The following is a 21563-nucleotide window of genomic DNA, read 5'->3' as shown; positions in this document are numbered from 1 at the left end:
TTTGCCAATATCACCCGCAAGAGGGTGTTCTTACTTCCGTAAACACAAATCCAAGATGGCAGCGCCCATGAGCATCATGAATACTGTCAGATGGATTTCAAAATCTGTGAAAATATCCAGATTACATGTATCTCGTGGAACTTTCTTACCTGTCAGATACTTATCTTTAGTTAGGTCGTGTAAATCACTGGTATACGAAAAGTATGGAGATCCAGTAAAGGTGGTAAAGTAAGTTGTCAAATAGATCTGTCCATTTTTATCTGTAGTCCCACGCGTGATAAACTGTGTTCGTGCTTAATCTGATAAGCATGGGGGGGGGGGGGGGGGGGACAGTTGGATTTTGGCCCGAGGCCATGATATTTGATTTTGAATGCTAATTCTTATTCATACTAGATCTATAAGTCGTTTCAATATGCTATGCATAGGGTCTATATTGAATAGAGTGCGTCCCAGAAAAAAAACGAAAATGAAAACTAGTCTAGAATCTAGTCTAGACTCTAGTTCTATGTAATTGAATCACAATTAATAATAAAAATCACATGTTTATAAGGCTGAGGTGTCGTATGAAAGGGTAAAAAAATAACTTTCTAGAAATGTTGTATTCACTTGGAAATTCTGATACCATCATCAGCCAAAACTTGGCAAAAGACTTTTTGGTACCCTTTCTTCAAATTGATATCAATCACTCATGCCTGAAATATGCATCATATGAGTTGCATCAAATGAAAGAGGAGGATCTAAATATAATCTTTATAGGCTCAGGCCTCAATTAGGAAAAATGAGTCAGGAATAACCAAGTTCTATTAGTCTACTTAAAAGTAATGCTTGCATTTCCATATTAACGATTTCGTTTTCACTGGCTGCCTGACGTAGCAACAAACAATTGACAAAAGACTGAACTACGTTTCGTTGACAGTCAGCCGTTATAGATATTAAGAGAATTTTAATTGTTTGTTTGACCATCATTTTTATTTGATCATCGTGTCTTGTATTTTTACCTAGGTTAGAGCAGTGGCCTATTCCAGAGGTTGAGGATGATTCTGTTCTTGTGAAGATGATCGCATCCCCTGTCAACCCATCAGATATCAACTCAATACAAGGTGTGTGTGTGTGTGAATAACCTTCCTCCCTGAACAATACCATGATGAAACACCCTGCAGCGCAGTGACAAATCCACAGTGCTGACTTTATTGATACACCCATTTTGCAGAACACAAACCCCCAAAACAGATTTGCAGTGAATATACTGCTCTCTAAAAATAGGATAAGATTCAAGAATTAAGTTTGATGTTTTAAATAATTATTATTGAATTAATTATTGGAAAAAAAGGGGAACACAAAGAAGTTTGCTTTTTTTTTTGGAAGAACTGCAGTTTAGAAAGCTATGGTAGGCTCAAAGTCCTGCATTGGCTGCCATAACTCACTCATATTTCTTCTGCTAATCTATACATGTTTACAATTACAACAACTGCAATTACAATAACGTAGCAACAATGTTCATTTTTTATAATGACTATTAAGATGAAAGTTTTCTTGTTGACTAAATTTGTATTTGTATTTGTATTTTTTGTATTTTTTGTATTTTTTGTATTTTTTGTATTTTTTGTATTTTTTTTTAGGGGGGGGGGGGGACATTTAGTATTTTAGTATGCTTCTCTTTAAAGTAATAATGAGCTTCCTTCTGTATATACTTTCTGTGCAATTATGATAGAAATCTTCGGAACATTTTCTTTTAAAGAATGGATATTCATCCAGTGAGAATATTCCCTTACAGGTATATATAATCATGTCTGATTATTTCTTCTGCTAGGTATCTACCCAATCAAGCCAGCCTTCCCAGCTGTGGCAGGATTTGAAGGAGTAGGAGAGATTCAAGAAGTTGGTAGCAATGTCAAGGGTTTGACACCAGGAGAGAGGGTTATCTTCCAAGGAAGTGTGACAGGTTAGAACCAGTTTAATCTGGTCTGAAGAGGACAAATCCAAGCTTATTTTTTCTAGTTAATTTTGTCACAGACTTAATGGAGAAGTGACGTAGTTGAGTGGTTAAAGCACTTGACTTGAAATTCAAAGGTCGTGTGTTCGATCCCTGACACTGCACTATAAATGTCCTTTGGCAAAGCATTAAACTGCATTTGCCACTCAATACCCAAGAGAGAAATGGGGACCCGGTAGGATGACAAAAGCATTTATGTCAGTAATTGCCTATGCCCTCATGGTGACCATCTGGTAGGAATACTCGGTAACCCGACACATGCTCCGCCGACGATTGCTCCGCCGACATTTACTCCGCAAAACGCGACAATTGCTCCGCGACATTTGCTCCGCGACATTTGCTCCGACGTCAAATGCTCCGCCGACAGGTGCTCCGCCGACAGTTGCTCCGCCGACAGTTGCTCCGCCGACAATTGCTCCGCCGACAGATGCTCCGCCGACAATTGCTCCTCCGACAATTGCTCCACCGACAATTGCTCCGCCGTCAATTGCTCCGCAAAACGCGACAATTGCTCCGCCGACATTTGCTCCGCCGACATTTGCTCCGCTTGAAGCGACACTTGCTCCGCCGACATTTGCTCCGCCGACAATTGCTCCGCCGACAATTGCTCCGCCGACATTTGCTCAGCCTGAAGCGACACTTGCTCCGCCGACATTTGCTCCGCCGACAATTGCTACGCCGACAATTGCTCCGCCTGAAGCGACAATTGCTCCGCCGACATTTGCTCAGCCTGAAGCGACACTTGCTCCGCCGACATTTGCTCCGCCGACAATTGCTTCGCCGACAATTGCTCCGCCTGAAGCGACAATTGCTCCGCCGACATTTGCTCCGCCGACATTTGCTCCGCCGACATTTGCTCGGCCGACAATTGCTCCGCCGACCATTGCTCCGCCTGAAGCGACAATTGCTCCGCCGACATTTGCTCCGACGACATTTGCTCCGCCCAAAAAGTGTCCCATAAACTACAAATGCTACTAGTACTACGACAAATGCTTCGCCGACAATATTTTCTTTACATCTATTTTTTTCGTTTCTTTTTTTCTTCTTCATTTTCTGAATGCATTTCTTGAAATAATCTAGATGAAATGAAATGAATGAATGTTGATGAAGTGGGAGGAAAAAGGAGTTACCTAAAAGTCATTTCGAATATACTGAAATAACTTTCCATCTATCACTGTACGTCCCATATAATGTATACTAAACACTCATTACATGTCGTGGGAAGTTTTTAAAAAAAAGTAGAGCAGCAAGCCACATTCCCCAATACGCGCATACCTCCTAGTTAATTTCAAGTAGCTCATCAATATGTAATACCTGAAATTACCTCGATCAATGCATCTTACTAGGTAAAGCATTATACAATGTAATAGGTCATCATGGAAGTTTAGAAAATAAGTAAGGGGGATTTACCAAGTGTTGATCTTTTCAAGAGTTTTATAAAGAAACAAAATGATATTGAATATTTCTCAGCGAAAAAAAGGAACAAGCTTGTTTCGCATTTTAAGAAATGGCGATTTGACTTATGATACTCATGTTGATTTAACTTTTATTCCTGTGCCCCCTCACTCCCCTTTATGCACTGGAGTTCAAACTATGATTTATATGTGTACAGTGTATTTTTTTTTTACTATAATGTTTTTTTTTTATAACTTTCTTGTCCTTTCATTATTGTTAGTTGTTCTTATACATATTGTTTTTTTTGTTTGTCTAATTATTACCAATGACTTGTAAATATGTAATTTTTATATGATTGAAAATTTAATAAACACACAAATATTAAAAAAAAGTTAGAAAATAAGGGCACTTATATACGTAAGGAAGAGAACCCATTCAGACGGGAAAATGAGATGGCAGCCTTTCTGCTTATTCACATTTATACAAATCATTTTGTTGCAGTTTGTTAGTTCTTCATGATAAGCCAATTGCTCTACTTCCGGTGGCTTCGTGAGTCCCTTAAATTATTTAGTGAAAACAAAGTACTCCAATGAAACGGAGTGTTTTGCACACTAACATATATATATATTAAAGCTACATACACTTAACTAAAGGAAAGAAACCTTTAGAAAATGGACTGGATATTATTGAAAATATTATTCTAAACAAGAATGTACTAGGCCTACATGATTGTATTACTTTACGTTTCAATTTCACGAGAGAAATAGAACTCGAGAGGGGGAGCAGAGAAGAAGTGATGGAAATGAAAGAAGACTAATAGCATGAGAGGAAAGAAAAGAGCAAAGAAGACAAGAAAACGGTGTAAACAGGAAAAGGAGGAGCATGGGAGAGAGAGAAAGAGAGTGAGAGAGATAGCCTTGAGCTTTGGATCAGCTAATGAGTAATACATGAAACAGATTTTGAGCGGAGTAATTATCTTTCGCCGGAGAACTTGCGTAAGGAGCTATAATTTTATTTTTATTTTTTTAAATCAAACATTATGGGGAATAGCAAAAAACGGTTGTCTTTTTTGCTCTTTTCTTTCCTCTCATGTTATTAGTCTTCTTTCATTGAGGTAATTTCAGGTCTTACATATTGATGAGCTGTTTGAAATTAACTAGGAGGTATGCGCGTATTGGGGAATGTGGCTTGCTGCTCTACTTTAAAAAAAAAAAAAACTTCCCATGACATGTAATGAGTGTTTAGTGTACATTATGTGGGACGTACAGTGATAGATGGAAAGTTATTTCAGTATATTCGAAATGACTTTTAGGCAACTGCTTTTTCCTCCCACATTATCAACATTCATTCATTTCATTTCATTTACATAATTTCATGAAATGCATTCAGAAAATGAAGAAAATAAGAAAGAAACAAAAACAACCCGTGAAAAAAAAATATTGTCGGCGAAGCATTTGTCGTAGTACTAGTAGCATTTGTATTTAATGGGACACTTTTTGGGCGGAGCAAATGTCGTCGGAGCAAATGTCACCGGAGCAAGTGTCGCTTCATGCGGAGCAAATGTCGTCGGAGCAATTGTCGGCGGAGCAAATGTCACCGGAGCAATTGTCGCTTCAGGCGGAGCAATTGTCGGCGGAGCAATTGACGGCGGAGCAAATGTCGGCGGAGCAAATGTCGGCGGAGCAATTGTCGGCGGAGCAAATGTCACAGGAGCAATTGTCGCTTCAGGCGGAGCAATTGTCGGCGGAGCAATTGACGGCGGAGCAAATGTCGGCGGAGCAAATGTCGGCGGAGCAAATGTCGGCGGAGCAAGTGTCGCTTCAGGCGGAGCAAATGTCGGCGGAGCAAATGTCGGCGGAGCAATTGTCGCGTTTTGCGGAGCAATTGACGGCGGAGCAATTGTCGGCGGAGCAATTGTCGGAGGAGCAATTGTCGGCGGAGCATCTGTCGGCGGAGCAATTGTCGGCGGAGCAACTGTCGACGGAGCAACTGTCGGCGGAGCACCTGTCGGCGGAGCATTTGACGTCGGAGCAAATGTCGTAGAGCAAATGTCGCGGAGCAATTGTCGCGTTTTGCGGAGTAAATGTCGGCGGAGCAATCGTCGGCGGAGCATGTGTCATGGAACCGAATACTCCCCAGGGAGTGGAGATGGTGCACATTGTGCTTGAATGAATCCGATGACTGGGGTTATATATCTGTAAAGAGCTTAGAGACGGTATTCCCTATTAAGCGCTATACAACTCCAGATTCATGATTATTATTATTATTATGTCAGAATTTAGTATATACAGGTGTATATATCTGACTGATAATTGTTCAGTTAATTGCCTTAGCAGAAACTTTGATCAGACGAACTACTGGTGTGAAGTGAAAAGAGAAGATCTAATGTCAATTCATATTCATAATTGTACAATGCTTTGTAACATCTTGGACTCCAAGTGACCAAATACCTTGCACTTGCCCAAGACTTCTAATAACCACTTTTGTTCCAAGGTTTGAATTTGTTGAAACTACATCTTTTCTTTAAGCTTAGTTCCTATATTCCTATATAGTTCCTATATATTAAGGCCAAATTGTAATCAGTTCTTTAGTAAGCTTGGAAAGGGACAGGCATTTGTTAGGGTTATCTTTGTAGATGCAAAAAAAGTAAAAGTGACCCAGTAAAACCATACATGTAGTCAATCGAGATAGTCTCTACAACATATATTAGTTTGCAGGGGACCATCATGGACAGATTGCCTTTATAGAGATTTATCGCATTTTTATTTATTCAGCTTGAACATTTACAAAAAATTCTTTATTGTCATGTTGTGTTCACACAGGTACTTGGTGTTCACATCTTGTTTGCCCTGCCAATCAAGTGATGGTAGTTCCTGAAGACACACCCCCTCTCATCGCAGCAACTGTTAAAGTCAACGCATGTACAGCTTACAGAATGCTCGCTGATTTTGAGAATTTAGTAGAAGGTGAGTGTTAAAGGTAGCCATAGGAGAAACATGCTTAGAACCCAACAATTTGACCAAATGCCGAACTGATTATCATCATTTAAATTATAACAACTTTATTCTTGAAACGTTAATCCCTTTCAGTAGCTCCTAGAAGCTATTCAAGGATGTTTTATACAGTGCCTTTCTAGTAACAAGAAGTTTGGCAGTTAAGAATAACATTGGGTATTAAAGAGGCATTAAGACCTGTTTATAGAAGAAAGCTTTTCTTTTTCTCTCTATTTTGTATAAATGTAGGAAAAGTTGACTAAAAAATATGTCTCCACTATTTCCTTCATATTAAGCATACGGTAAGACAAATTAGAATTTTGTTTAAAGTAGATATTCATTGATTTTAAATCTAGCTTTATTTTCATTATTGCAAAGTTGAAACTTTGATTCGACAAGGTTATCAAAATTCAATGCTTGGAAACATTCGAAGTAATGATTATTATAAATTACAAAACGCTTAAATACAGCCCCGGCATAGCACCTGAATAGCTCTCCGAACGCTGCTGATATGTGTGAGATCACAGCAGGGACATGATTTGCACAAGCAGACGATGTCCCATGACATCTCACACATTTTCAGTGCCTGTGTTTTCATCTTCTCTTGAGTTCTTTCTCTTACTTCACTTCCGTCAGGCTAAATGTATAATCTATTGCCTCACTCTAAACCCCGCACATGGCTTTATTTTGATGACAAATGCAGCGATACAAAAAAAAAGGAATCTGTCGCTTGTAAACAAAATAAGACGCCATTGTATATTCAGCTGCGCACACCGCGGTATGTTCGGCGTTTCAAGAGGGAACAAATGCTGTCCTTAATATCAATCCGGGGGCTTTTCAATTTGAAAGTCTGGTTTCTTTGATTGTTATTAACCCCTATCCTGTGTATTTACAAGCCAAAGATTTTAGTTATCAGAATCGGGTCATGTCCCATTTTAATCGGTTTGACATGCCATTACATTTATATACACTAAACTCATTATAATTTGACAAATAATAGCTTTGCAATTATGTTTATTCTTTATGGTATGTCGTCTGCTTGGGCAGTATTGGTCCCTGTTGTGACGTCATTAAAACATCGTTATTTTTCTGGCGAATCTCTCGTATATCCCAGCTGCTATGGAGGTGGTTGTATTTTTATTTTTATAAATCACCCGATATGTAGCTGACCTCAAACTTGTACGATGGCCATCTGTTAGCTTACCAGTTTCTAGTGATACATTAGTTGACATATTTGTGATTTTCTTTGAATTTCACGTTTAAGAACATTACAAAGTGCAACATTGTACGTGAAAACATTGATTGTTTAATGTTTATTGTCAAATGATTTTGTCTGGTCATGAAAAGCAGTGTACTGCTGCAGAAATGAACTCATTTTTATGCCTCCGCCACCGAAGGTGGTGCCGGAGGCATCATGTTTTCGGGTTGTCCGTCCGTACGTCCGTACGTCCGTCTCGTTTGACCGTTATCACAATATCTCAAGAACCATTTAAGATTTAAACTTAAGACTCGGGAATAGTATTTATCACCATAGGAAGACGATCTGATTAGATTTTGGAGTACGTAGGTCAAAGGTCACAGGTCACAGAGGTCAACTTATGAAATTCCTTGTATTGAGTTTGTTAGCGCGATATCTCAAGAACCATTTGAGATTTAAACTTCAAACTTAAGGATAGTATGTATCACCATAGGAAGACGATCTGAGTAGATTTTGGAGCACGTATGTCAAAGGTCAAGGGTCACAGAGGTCAACTTATGAAATTCCATACATTGAGATTGTTATCATGATATCTCAAGAACCACTGGAGATTTAAACTTCACACTTAGTGATAGTGTGTATCACTATAGGAAAACAATCTGATTACATTTTGGAGCACGTAGGTCAAAGGTCAAGGGTCATAGAGGTCAACTTATGAAATTCCATACATTGAGATTGTTATCATGATATCTCAAGAACCACTGGAGATGTAAAAACTTCAAACTTAAGGATAGTATGTATCACCATAGGAAGACGATCTGATTAGATTTTGGAGCACGTAGGTCAAAGGTCAAGGGTCACAGAGGTCAACTTATGAAATTCCATACATTGAGATTGTTATCATAATATCTCAAGAACCACTGGAGATTTAAACTCCAAACTTGTTTAAATTGCTCTATGGCGGAGGCATCATTTTCGACTGCGCGCAGTCAAAATTCCATCTAGTTTTTAAATTGATTTTTAGCTCTTAGTGCTCAACTGTTATGTCTAAGTCATAGCATCCTGGATCAAATGGTTCAGACCAAAAACACCACTAACGGTTTGCAATGAAGGGCTTTTTAACCTTTCCCCTCCCAAGGTGACACGGTCATGCAGAATGCAGCTAATAGCGGGGCCGGACAGGCTCTCATACAGATTGCAGCAGCTAGAGGCTTAAAGACAATCAACATCGTGAGAGATAGACCTGACCTGCAGGAACTCACAGACTACCTTCACGGCCTGGGAGCAACCGTTGTAACTACAGAGGGTGACCTTCGAAAGGGAGCATCGACTTTGCTGAAGGTTCGTCTTGAATTTGATCAGGTTGAAGGAAATACGCTGCGGGATATTTGAAAAGGGCACAGTTTTTGTTGTTCTCTTTATTTTTTTCTTTCTATGCAGTGTTATGAAGGATAATCCATGTTATCTTGTGATGAATGATTTTGATGTGCAGAAATGTGGGATTCAGTCTTTTCAATTTCCCAATGAATACATATATGTAAGAACATTGATTCTGAGCATAATGGTCCATATTATTACTTTGATGACATAATGCTTTTCTTCTTTTTTTTGTGGGGGGGGGGGGGGAGGGGGAGGGGTGCACATGTATATCCTCATATATCATGCATACACAGGTGCATTGTGAACAAATCTGAAAAGATATTGTAAAAGCTTTTCATTGGTGAGTTACAGAAGTAGCTTCCAAACAATAAGTCTTCAAGAAATATTTTTACTTGATTTCTCTGTGGTTATTTATATATTTTGGGAATTTTACATGTAGGCATTATTCTTTCTCCTCAACAGGACCTGCCAAAACCTAAACTTGCAGTGAATGCTGTCGGTGGAAAGAGCATCATAGCTCTTGTCAAACAAATCCAGTGAGTAAACTTCTTTGAATTTTGACAAATCTTGTGCTATCTTGTGCTATGAATCAAGTATGATTTGCAACGTTAGATTGTTGAGTAAAAGAAAATAGTATCTAATCTTATGTTTAGAAACGAGTATTTGAATAAATCATGTGGTTGAAATTTTTACTTTTTTAATATTTCTATTTTATTTTTTATTATTTTTTTTTTAAATTCCTTTTTGTCTTTTATTCTTCTCTTTTTTCTTTTTTTTCCTTAATTTTTTTCTCCCCCTTTCCACTTTTCATTCTTTTTCCAGAGGTTAGTTGAATCCTAAAAAAATTATGTTATCTTGTAATAACAAATCTATTAGGACAAATCATCGGTTATTGTCTGCACAAATCTAGCTGCTTGATGCCTTTGCCATTTGTACTGATCAGTGGCTCAATGGTAGAGCAATGGTCACGTAACCAAGAGTTCCTGGGTTCAAAAGCAAGTCAATGCACTTGTGCCCTTTGGTAAGGCATTAATCCTCATTACCAAGCCCCTTGGAGAGGACTTAAAGCCATCAGTCCCCTGGTTGCTTACCCCTGGTTACTTAAAAGCATATACATGCTTTCTTTTTAGTCAAGTAAAACAATCATCGACCATCAACCTTCTTTTTCTATCCTTCTCTCTTTGTCTCTATCCCTCACTCTTTCTCTCCCTTCTTTTACAGACATGGCGGTACTATCGTTACATATGGAGGAATGTCCAAGCAGCCCGTCATGGTCCCAACAGGGTCACTCATCTTCGATGACCTCAAGTTCAAAGGTTACTGGATGAGCAGATGGCATCAAGAGAATGCTGGAAGTAAGTCGACCCTTGACCTCATTAATAATGATAATATCCTGCTTGTGTATATTGCATTATGATACAGCATGTCTATGTGTGTTTTAAAGGCTTTTGGAATTATTAATCCAGCTTTTGCTCCAACAAGCATTTTTTTTTTTTTTTTTAATTTTCTATTTCACATATTTATACAGGGTATCTCATTCAGATTAAAAACTGGTCTTCCATAAGGCCCTGTCTCAATAAAAATACGCATATATACACATTTCTCGAAACAAAATCGTACAATATCAGCATATAGTGCATTTCAAGGAATAAATCCAACAGGCACCCACTTAACACCTGGGTAGAGAGTGGCAATTGTAAATTAATGTCTTGCAAAGGAATATTACATGAAGTTCCATGATGTTGCTAATACCCATCAAGTGCATGATTGGATGGAGCATGATCGATGTCTCTAAACATTGTTCATATGACCAAGAGATTGATGCAGAGCTAAAATGGAAACTGCTTTGTCACTACATGTAGATTGAGTTTGAGGTATTACATAGATTACTCCTATACTATAATAAAACTTAAAACCTGACCACTGCACTACTTATAGCTACTTGCGCCCTCTATATAGCAAACAGTGCCTAAGCGGTGCCAGTTCATCCCCCATTAACCTCTTTTTCTTATGTTCATCCCCCATTAACCTCTTTTTCTTATGTTAATTGAGAGCTGATTTGATGAGATAACCACCTGCCAGTGACCTTGCAGGGAGGTCTAATCCCCCTGGCAAAAGTAGTGCAGACGGGCTTTAAAGACTCCTTCTATTAAGTTTGTAAAGACCGCTTTGAATTGTATAAATCGGATATTGATATTTTTTGTTTAATACTTTTTTAAATTTTTGATATTTTTTTATATATTTTTTTTTTTATTCAACCAGGCGAGGAAGCCAGACAGATGTTTGATCAACTCTGCAGATGGGGTGGATCGGGACAACTGAGGGCGCCACAGCACAGACTGGTTGACATTGAGAATTATGGCAGTGCCCTGGAGAAGGCTTTGGGTGAATATTCCACGGAGAAACAAATCCTCACATTTGGGTCATGATGGACCCTTGCTTGACCCCTGATATGATGTGACCTTTGAACTTTTGTACAGGAGTAACTTGTTCTGTTCGGTTTTACAGACATCTTTGATGAAGGATTGTAAGTGGGTCACGTTTCATGGGGGAATACGATTGAACCTAAGTAGATATTCTACCAGTAAGGATCAAGGAATTTAGATTTTTGTTGATTTCAGCTTGGAATATTATGCTTTATTTATTCAGTGGTTCAGCTACAGCAGTCGTCAGAAGTATAAGAATGAAATAGATGGAATTGTATATTAATGGAAAACTTATAAGCTATAGATTATAATGATATCAATTATATGCTATTTTAGTATCTGTCAGAGGAGTAATGGCTCTCTGAAACTCACAATCTAAAGCTTCTAAAATCAGAAGTTGTCAACCTAAAAATCGACTTGATGACATCATCTTATGTGGGGTATGCATTATGACTATGCATTAATTAACCATGGCATATCGCCTCAGCTATATAGGCGAGCCAATTGGGTCCACACGTTATGTCGTCACTGTAACTGCGGTATATTGGACCCGTTGATCCGCAATCTTGAGGGATGTGGAAAATGAGGTTTAAATTTGCTTTTGTGCAAAACAGAAAGGGAAAATATATGAGTGTTTCTAAGTATTTGTATTCTATGTTCATTCAGCTTTCCATTGATACCAAGTTGTATTTTGATCTGATGGGGTCTTTAAGAAAGATTTTTAATTTGTCTTACTTTGCCTTTCTACATGTAAGTTACATTGTTTGCTGCTTGTGGTAGGAATAATCCCATCCTAGGGTTATTTAGCCGGGATAGAGGCATCGTAAGAACAAAAGCTCCCCCCCCCCCCCCCCCTCAATAAATAAAAAATAAATAAATAATTGTAAGTGGTATTTCAGTACAAATTCTGTTGACCTGTATATAACAAAGTTTTATTTTCATACTCCTACTCAATACTGTCCTTTCACTTATGGTAGGATGTCCATGTACACAATTACTTTCTCAATCACTCGACACGTTAATTAAGGAGGCATTGAAACAATAAATGGTCGGAAAAGGCAGTTATTTTTGTGCAATATTTTTGTGTATTTTTTTGTCTATCAGTTGACAAAGTGCAAAATAAATAAGTTTGACAAAAAAAGATGCTCAGAAATAGAGCCACCAGGAGTAAGAAAATTCCTAACATTTGGAAATACCTAAAACATGTCAAAAATTGACACACTAAAAACTCGAACGATTCCAACAAGATAGATCTCTATGAAAAATCTCTCAGTACAATGTCTTAATCTTTTCAACCACATTATCACATATAAATAGCAAGTGAACAGAACATCTTATAAAGATAAAATGTACAAAGAGTTGGTATAAACAAGTTTGAACGGTTAGTTCTTCAAAAAGGCTAAAACTGTATAAGAAACAAGCACAGTGTGCAACGCAATAAAACTATTCTTCAATATTTCTCTTCATTGCAAATACATTATGTCCACTCTTGTTCTCCTTAAAGAGTGGATAATTCCATCTTTGTATAATTTTCTAAGATTGTGCAAATGCAATTGCAAAATTCTACAGTGAATGCGAGGGAATTCACATTATTTATATCTATTAAGCATAATTTTGTAGCTCTCTCAAACACAACTAGGAGATATTCTACACAATAGAACTTTAAGAAGAAAACAGCGCAATATAATACAACAAAATCAAAATCAAAATGTAGACCCTGTAAAAGAGCAATGGTTAAAGGGGTTGTTTATAGACATCCTTGAACAGAAAATAAAGACGACATATGTGTATTTTTAGGAACATTGCAACAGAAAGAGAACTAAGAAATATTGCAAACCCAACATAAAATATGAAGAACATCAGAAAATCTCTCTCTGTGAACTTACCAAACAATGTGTAAACATAGTAAACGACTAAAACAAAATCCAGAAGTACAGTGTGTTTGTAGTTATTTAGAAAACAAATAAACACATTGTCACACCGAATAAAACACAAGCATCTTTCTAATGATCTATGAAAAGGCAAGTGCTGCTACTGTCTCTCTTACACGGCAAGATTACGTAACTAGCTGATACTGACTCTGTCAATAAAATAAAAGTGATTCAATCGATTTCAGCAGAAATGGCTAAAACTCTAAATAATAAACACAATATTGCACTGACATCATGTCAACAGCCTGTAGAGAACTAATAAGAGGATATAAATAATACAATTTTTTTTCAACTGCCAAATTTTGCTTTTTGTAAACAAAAGAAGAAGGATTTGCACACTACTGTTTTGTGTTATATTTGGAAAACCAATAAACAGGGAATTAAAGATGGATGGAGTTGTGGAAGGGAAAACATCCTGTTTGAGCCAGAAAGGAATTAAAGATGATCTGTGCAAGCAATCCGTTGTTTGGGGGGGGGGGGGGGGGGGGGTACTCAGATTTGGTTTGAACGGGGTGTGTTGCTCAAACCTCGAAACCCCTACCCATTATTAGGGGTCATTTAGGGTCATTTCCCTCAAAAAAAAGACGCATTTTCCACAAAGTGGGACCCATGTTTAGGGATTTTTTGTAAAAAAGTTACCAATTAGAGCTGCACACCCCTGTATGTCCTAATATGTGAGTACCCCCCCCCCCCCCCCCCGGATTTGTTATGTCTTCTGCATGCTCAACATCAGCAGATGGCGCTAGTAAATTCAACATTTGGTAATGGACTTTACCATCATGATTGTGGCTCCAAATAGATAATATTGTACCCTTGACAAGAACAAAGTTCTGATGTTATGTATGACATGATATATATATATAATTTTAACAGTTTCAGAGGCAGAATGTTGCTAACTCTGTAGTATAATGAGTTAACGTCCTTCTTGCTTCGAACAGCCAATATATTGTTTCTTCAGAATCCCAGAGATGCTCACTCATCAAATAGTTTTAATAGCACAAAATTAAAATTGCTGTTGATTTGAGGTAATAAATAAACACATAAAATAGCACACCTAGTATGCACATAACTCTATAAAAGCAAAGCAGCAATTAAAGTATATCGCAAATGTCATTAAACTTTCTTTCTAACTACAAATATTTAAGTTCTTAAAGGCAAGGGCATATTCGAGTAACTTCATGTCAACTATTGTCCAATTTAAGTTGTCCATGTTCACCTATAAGATAATGATGACTTTTTAAAAACATCTGCAGAAAAGTGAATCACAAAAGTGAAAGTTGACCATTAAAAAGGAACAAACAAATTTTGTATAAGAATGTATAAAACGCCACTTTTTCAACACGGGTGGTCGGTTCTTAAAGGTATTTCACAATCTTTGATTCTAACAATTTTTCTGAAAATGTGCAAATCTATTGGATTTGCTAAAGGCTTTCATACTTCTACAACTACATGTATGCTTGATGAAAAGCAAAGGCATACAGTCAGAAAGCTGAAACACTGTATGTCACAATTGTACATAATCACCGTGTGTACATAATTACTGTGTCATCATTAAAAAGTAGAAAAATTGCAGAATCATTTCTTTCAAAATCTGTGCGCATAATCCACTCAGCAAGGCAATCATGATGCTTTATTTTTTCATTATCTTCTAACACCTTTCGCTTCCCATAGTACTTTCAAGACATTACTTCTTTTACACAAAGAAGATATAAACTAACATAAATTACTCAAAGTACTTTCAAAACTTCGTTCGAAATGCACATCTCTCCCCTGTGCTAATAAAGTCAAGTTAGTGGAGTTCAAAATGTCTCTTCAATTTCGAACATTGAAATAGGTTGTGTATACTTAAAATATAAAACATTTTGAAGTTATAAAGTCAAAACCTGTCTATAGAGGCCACACACAGGAACAAGCAGCGACCACTGTAGACAGGTGGCCTTTTTTAATATTTAGACAAGTTCCTCAACGCGATCCTTCTCAAGGGAGGCGATATAGGTGAACCCTGTATAGACAGGTGACTTTTACAGAGAGGTGGCCACTAAAACAGGTTTGACTGTACAATTTACTTCAGTGTCGCAATCAAACATGTGTTTTATTAATAAAGTCACCTGTATTTACAAGACTAGTACTATACAAGTGATTCTTCCTCAACTGTGAAACCTACACAGCACCATAGTATAGCTATTAACCCACTTTCACGTGGGTAGCCCATGTAGACCATCGGGAAATGATATTGCACATAATATGATAAGCACACCCAAAGTTGAAAAAGAAAAAACAGGAAAACGAAACAACAAAAAAACCTTGTCAAAACCAAAACCAAGAGAAGGAGGAAAAACATTCAACAGTATAAAAAATCTCAGTAAGAAATAGTGAAAGAGTTTACCGTATAATATATTTACATATCAACTAGCCAATAACACTGACTGACTTTTTCAACATATTTGTAATATATTTGCACATTTGACCGAGTTGTGAGAAAGATATTTATAGCAAGATTTTCCTTTCGAATCCACCACTGCTATTCAAAACAAGCAAACTCTGAACGTAACTTCAAAAGTACTAGCTTACTAAACTTATAGTAATGTGTAATTATATTATAACTATAAAACAACAGTTTTTAGATATAGAACATAAGACTAAAATCAGTATAATCAATTAAATAAAAGTCATTTTCAGTCACTGATGTAAATCGTGTCAATATACATGTATCCCTGTGCTTTGAAAAATCATGTGAGACACAATCTAGTTTTGGATGATTGTCTGGTTTACCATGGTTTTTATGGGTCAGATATCTTATAAATTTCAATCCTTTAAACTAATCATATCATGAAACAAGAGGCACTGTGTGTAATTCCTAAACATTATTGAGTTGCCAATTTGCCAATTTCTAAACATTATTGAGTTGCCAATTTGCCATTTTTCTATCATGAACAGCGGAGTGACACTTGAGCATCATTGCTGGGCTACATGTATTTCTGCATTGCCTTGTACTGAAATGAGATTATGAATTGCAAAATCATCTTCATTTTTCGCATAAAGAACTTTCACTCCTAATAAAAACAAGGACAAATACGGCATCCTAGCCCAAACTGTTTAAAATAATTATTATTGAAAGCAATTTTTATGAAACATAAAAATATCCATCCTATAAAATAAAGTGAGGACGAATTTCATCTTGAGATAATTCATATGAGCTGTAAAATATATAATGGAAGTTTTGGCGGAAGTGCATGAAGAGAAAATTATAGTTTATTTACTTAACAAATAATTAATCTGGACCTATATGTTTGTATACCCTCTCTGTTTCAGAACAGAAACACTGCCAGTTTCCCATTTCATAAACCCTGTAATTAATAAAAACCGTCTCATATCTATGACAAAATTGCTAACAGCCAATCAACTGCTTTGATTTCAGTAGCTTATAGCAGTTATTGTAACTTTTTATGATAACAAGTTTTATGAAACAGTAAATGGAAAATTAAACCTCCCAGATTTATATATACATGTACCAAGCATACACTTGGAAAAGGTCAAAACTATGGCTTTCTTTTGTTGTTGAAAAATATACCACTATAGTTTCTAGATGCTTGTGGAATAGGTGATTTGGAGTATCTATATAGTAAAAGGTGAGTAGCTTCAGTTGAGTTGGAGCAGCATTTGTTCTAGCTCATCGGCTGATCTATAGAGGAAGGCGGCCGACTCCCGATAACTTGTGATGAGCTGCCGTATGTTGGTTACCTCCGTCTGGCTAAGCTGCGTTTTGGAAGTCATCTTCTTAACGCTAAGGTCTGTTGGTCCTACAAGGGAAACATAGGAAAGAGATAACAAATTAAATATTAATAATGAAATTTTAAACGACTAAAGTCTGTTTGTAATTCAATAGCTAAGGGAAAGAACATAAATGAAAGATACATCAGGACTATATACATGTTTAAAAGAACATTATGTTTGTGATGGTGCAGTGATATTGCATTCATACCACAAATACTTCATACTGGAATACTTCCTGAAACAAATTTTATGAATTGATTTGGCGCAAAGATTATATGCCAAATTACAATTAATAATGATGATGATAGTCATATTATGAGAAGGAGAAAGAGAAGGAAGGAGGAGAAAGAGGAAGAATAGATATGGAAGAAGAAAAAGAGAGTGAGGGGAAAGTAAGAGAGAAAAGGATGCAAATGAAGGTTAAATTCATGAAGAAGATGAAGATATTGAAGATGAAAATAAAGAACAGAGAGGCAAGTAAGAATTTGGCAGAGGAAGAGCAGGAGGAGGAGGAGAAAAAGAAGAATAAGAAAGTACATGGATTAAAGAAAAGAAGAACATGTAAATGAGACTAAGATATCATCAAATCTTAAGATCAACAATTTGGGGTCACAAACTTGAAAATGGGGGCATACAAATGGACGTGGATTTCGGTTTTCATACCATTTGTAAGTTGAGCATGTTGCTGATTAAAGCCTGTTTGCAATTCAAGAGCTAAGAAAAATGAAATAAAAAGACACATCAGGACTATAGACATGTAGAAAATGGATTTTTTTTTTTGTGATGCTGCAGTGATATTTCATTCATACCAAAAATACTTCATACTCTGAAACTAATTCCATAAATCTATTTAACACACAATCTTATACGCCAAAGAAAGGGAGATAACAATTAATACTGATGGTGATAATCGTCTTATGAGAAGAATAAAGAGGAGGAAAGAGAAAAAAAGAGAAGAATATATATGGAAGGATAACAAGAGAGTGAGAGAAATTGAGAGAGAGAAAGTTTGCAAAGTTAGGAAAAAAGAGGCTGATGATAATGAAGATGAAAAAATGAAGAAAAAAGGCAAATAAGAATTTGACAGAGGAAAAGGAGGGCGAAGAGAGAAAAACAAGAATAAGAACTTGTAAATAAGTCTAAGATATCTTCAAATCTCAGATAAAAAACTGTGAGGTGAGCAGTAGAAAATGGGGGTGTATCAAAATATACAAATGAACATTGTTTTCGGTTTTCATACCATTTGTAAGTTGAGCATGTTGCGTAGCCTGCAGCACGTTCACCGGATGGTGCGGGGCGATGCTGGCATAGTACGGATCGTGCGTCCCCACCCCGTTGAAGCGATAGTCGGAGGGGCGTGCCGTCATCTTCGCGGGGGGTTCATCGGAGTATGTCGCGACCCGATTGGAAGGTGTCGTGTGAGGGGGCGTGGCCCGATGTTGAGGCTGGTCTACTCGCACTGATTCACTCTGAAACAAAAACGAAAAGAAAAGAAGAAAAAAAAATAATAATAATATATATATATATATTTTTTTTTTTTATACAAATGTCTCTAAGCGCTTTACAAAAATACTATTACCCCGGTCATTGGATTTCAGTGCTTGCCCGCACACACTGTGTGCACATTTCCACTCCCTGGGGAGCATTTTTGTTTAATGTTTCGTATTGTTCTTTTATCGTTGTAATTAACAAACCACATCATTATAAACGCTTTTATGACTTATACCTTTTCAAAAGCCTATTGGCTTACTGAGAATGTGAGTTTATAGAGTTACACATTTTTAATTACATTTATTTAAAATTCAAAACCCTTGTGGACCTGAGCTAAATACAATATTATATATATATATATATATATATATATATATAGTTTTACCGTTATCACAAATCATCATCATATCAACCATATACATTTTTTTACATTTATAATAAAAGACACATATATGACATAAGTGGAATGATAGAAATAAGTTCATATAAACGTATAAATGTATAAGTAAGATTCTAATCCCTGTTTAACGCACCCCTTATTTCTTAAGATTAGTGCTTGTCACAGTGAGAATATATAAGAAGAAAATTAGAAAAAACAAAATTTCAAATGTCAAAAAACACTTATTTATGGATACATTTCTCTCTCGTTAAAATAAGGCTTGTAACGTCACTCACGTAATCGCGTTCTCACGTTTTGACCACTTTCATAGATGCAAGCTATCTAATCTAAGAAATATAGGATTTGCACGTTTCTGTTTTTTTTTTCTTTCTTTTCTTCTACAGGCCGGTATTAAATCACGAATACTCACGCTTTTGCGTGTAGGCCTTCGCCACGTGACTCTTGTCGTACCTGCCCCTACATTTCCCCACTTGAAAACAAAAGTGCTTGTCATTGAGACTAGTCATTACGTATATTTCATTTCCTCTTTTTTTTTTAAAGGTTTACATGTACTCTTATCTGGGTTATCGTCTTGGATGGGTGGGCGAGGCAGATACGTCACGAAATCTCGCGAATTCCGAGAGCGGGATATATGCGCTGGTAACGGCGTTCGAGAAGTTGAAAAGGATCGGCGTAATCAGCTAATCTGCATACGCTGTGCGGACAGACTGGGAACTGTTGCCGGATTCCCCAAGCTCTTTGGGGGCTATGGTACGGGGGGAGGGGGTGGGGCGGGGGGGGGGTGGTCCAGCCACTAACTTTCAGATAGAGCCGACCTTTATCATGGCCGAAGATTTACGTGTGATTCTTTTTCTGTTATTTCCTTCTCAGTGACCATTTACATTTATTTTGTTAACATCTGCGTCAAGTAACATAACTGTTCTTGTTTTACAATAGTATTTCAACGAAATGTTGGGTCACGTACTACAAAATTGTAACCCAACACTTTGTAGATCGGATAGTTCTACGAAAGTACTCAAAACGTGATAACGTGATTACGTGAGTGATCGTTAGAAGCCATACAAAAAATGATGTGTGAAGAACCAGTACTGGTTTAATACAACAGGAATTATTCTACATGAGAAAACAAGTCATTATTGAGAACAAAGATTAAAGTGTTTTTGTATTGTATAGTATCGCTAACAAGCAACATTGGATTAAATACTATATATTTGCAGGGAGATGACAGCAATATTTGCGCCTCTCCTGATAAATAAGTTTTGCATGGATTCTTAATTCGTGGTGTTATATATCTTTCTTTTTAAATCAATGTTTTTGATAACGTGAGTGATTGTTAGAAGCCATTATACAAAAAATAATGTGTGAAGAACCAGGACTGGTTTTATACAACAGGAATTATTCTACATGAAAACAATGAAACAAGTCATTAGTGAGAAGAAAGAATAGTGTCTTCGTATTGTAGTATCGCTAACAAGCAACATTGGATTACATACTAGATATTGATGCCTCTCCTTATAAATAAGTTTTGTATGGATTCTTAATTCTTGGTGTTATGTTTTTTTTAAATAAATCCATGTCCTCATTGTCCTGATTAATTTTTTTTAATCTTCAAATGACATTCAAATAATTCTACATTTACTTCAAATCTATTCTCCAATCATGGCTATTATTATCTATGCTCCTATAAGCTATAGAAAATAGAATTGTCATGAGTAAGGTTTCAATGCAATGAAATAATAGTGTCTACAATGAGTACGATTGGAAATTGTAATAACTATAAATGTCTGTATTTGTTTTCCATTTAAATTTGTTCTCACTTGTCTATTTTTGTTTACTATTTTCTCCATTTTATTTGAAAACTTCTCACCCTAACTAAAAACAAAATACAAACACAAGACAGTGTGCATCACATCGAAATGTAACAAATATGTTTAAATAAATTGAAATTTCTCCCAGGAAGCATTACATTTATAAAAGAAATGTAAGTTGTAGTAACATTGCGTACTAACTGTATTAATGTGAAAAAAGTACAAGATTTAATGTCTTTTGTAAAATACTTTCCCTATCTCATTTAAAATTGACCGCATGTATTTTCCTGTTTTACATAACTTTTATTTTCTTATTTCTGATGTGTGCATAAGCATACAGAGTGAAGTACAAATGGGAAAATATGAGTTCAAAGTGGTGCAAATACATAACAAAAAACAAACAAACAGAAGAACAGAAGAGGAAGAATTGAATAAACACTTACTGAAGATACTGAAGTGACTGTGTGGCCTGCCTGCATGAGCTCTAGACGTAACCTCTTAGCGTTCTCGCTTTCACTCTCACACGCGGCGGCTAGAATGTGTTCGGCCCGAGCTGAGGTGAGATGGGGCGGAGTGGGTCTTAATGACTGCACGGGGGTGAAAAATGAAGATGAGGTTGATTCATAATTTCAGTATACCGGTAAACAAAGGTAGGTTGATAGGGGAGAAAGGGAGGGAGGGGGGGGGGTGAACAAATAGGATGGGTAATGTTCGAGATGGTTGATGGTTTGTTTTACCTTTCGTAAGTAAACACTTTATGAGAAGAGGCTGAAC

General features: G+C 36.7%; 2 protein-coding genes across 2 annotated transcripts in view; one reads left to right on the top strand and one right to left on the bottom strand.

The window, feature by feature from the left end:
• Positions 1-31: 31 nt before the first annotated feature.
• On the top strand, positions 32-13052 carry LOC105440644 (enoyl-[acyl-carrier-protein] reductase, mitochondrial-like). The gene is made up of 8 exons (XM_030982982.1): positions 32-228; positions 1003-1100; positions 1811-1942; positions 6211-6354; positions 8718-8920; positions 9422-9495; positions 10181-10314; positions 11222-13052. The coding sequence occupies exons 1-8, from the start codon at positions 56-58 to the stop codon at positions 11386-11388; spliced, it is 1125 nt and encodes a 374-aa protein (XP_030838842.1). The 5' UTR covers positions 32-55; the 3' UTR covers positions 11389-13052.
• Positions 13053-14003: 951 nt separating this feature from the next.
• LOC574645 (nucleolar protein 4-like) overlaps positions 14004-21563 on the bottom strand; it is a 14632-nt gene continuing 7072 nt past the window's right edge. The window contains exons 4-7 of the mRNA XM_030983556.1: positions 21233-21376; positions 18331-18559; positions 17754-17804; positions 14004-17116 (exon numbers count right to left, since the gene is read on the bottom strand). Coding sequence (XP_030839416.1) covers positions 16956-17116; positions 17754-17804; positions 18331-18559; positions 21233-21376 — 585 coding nt within the window. The 3' untranslated portion in view covers positions 14004-16955. The remainder of the gene's footprint in view (positions 17117-17753; positions 17805-18330; positions 18560-21232; positions 21377-21563) is intronic.

The sequence above is a fragment of the Strongylocentrotus purpuratus genome, unplaced genomic scaffold (genome assembly GCF_000002235.5).
Source record: "Strongylocentrotus purpuratus isolate Spur 01 unplaced genomic scaffold, Spur_5.0 spur5_scaffold_13, whole genome shotgun sequence".
NCBI lineage: Eukaryota > Metazoa > Echinodermata > Echinoidea > Camarodonta > Strongylocentrotidae > Strongylocentrotus > Strongylocentrotus purpuratus.
This window is presented reverse-complemented; position numbering and strand designations above follow the sequence as displayed.

Excerpts from the sequence above, each read along its gene's own strand:
- LOC105440644 (XM_030982982.1), top strand. The coding sequence starts at position 56 with ATGGCAGCGCCCATGAGCATCATGAATACTGTCAGATGGATTTCAAAA. Across the intron at positions 229-1,002 it reads GATCCAGTAAAGGTGGTAAA|GTTAGAGCAGTGGCCTATTC; the intron begins GTAAGTTGTCAA and ends ATTTTTACCTAG. Across the intron at positions 10,315-11,221 it reads GCATCAAGAGAATGCTGGAA|GCGAGGAAGCCAGACAGATG; the intron begins GTAAGTCGACCC and ends TTATTCAACCAG.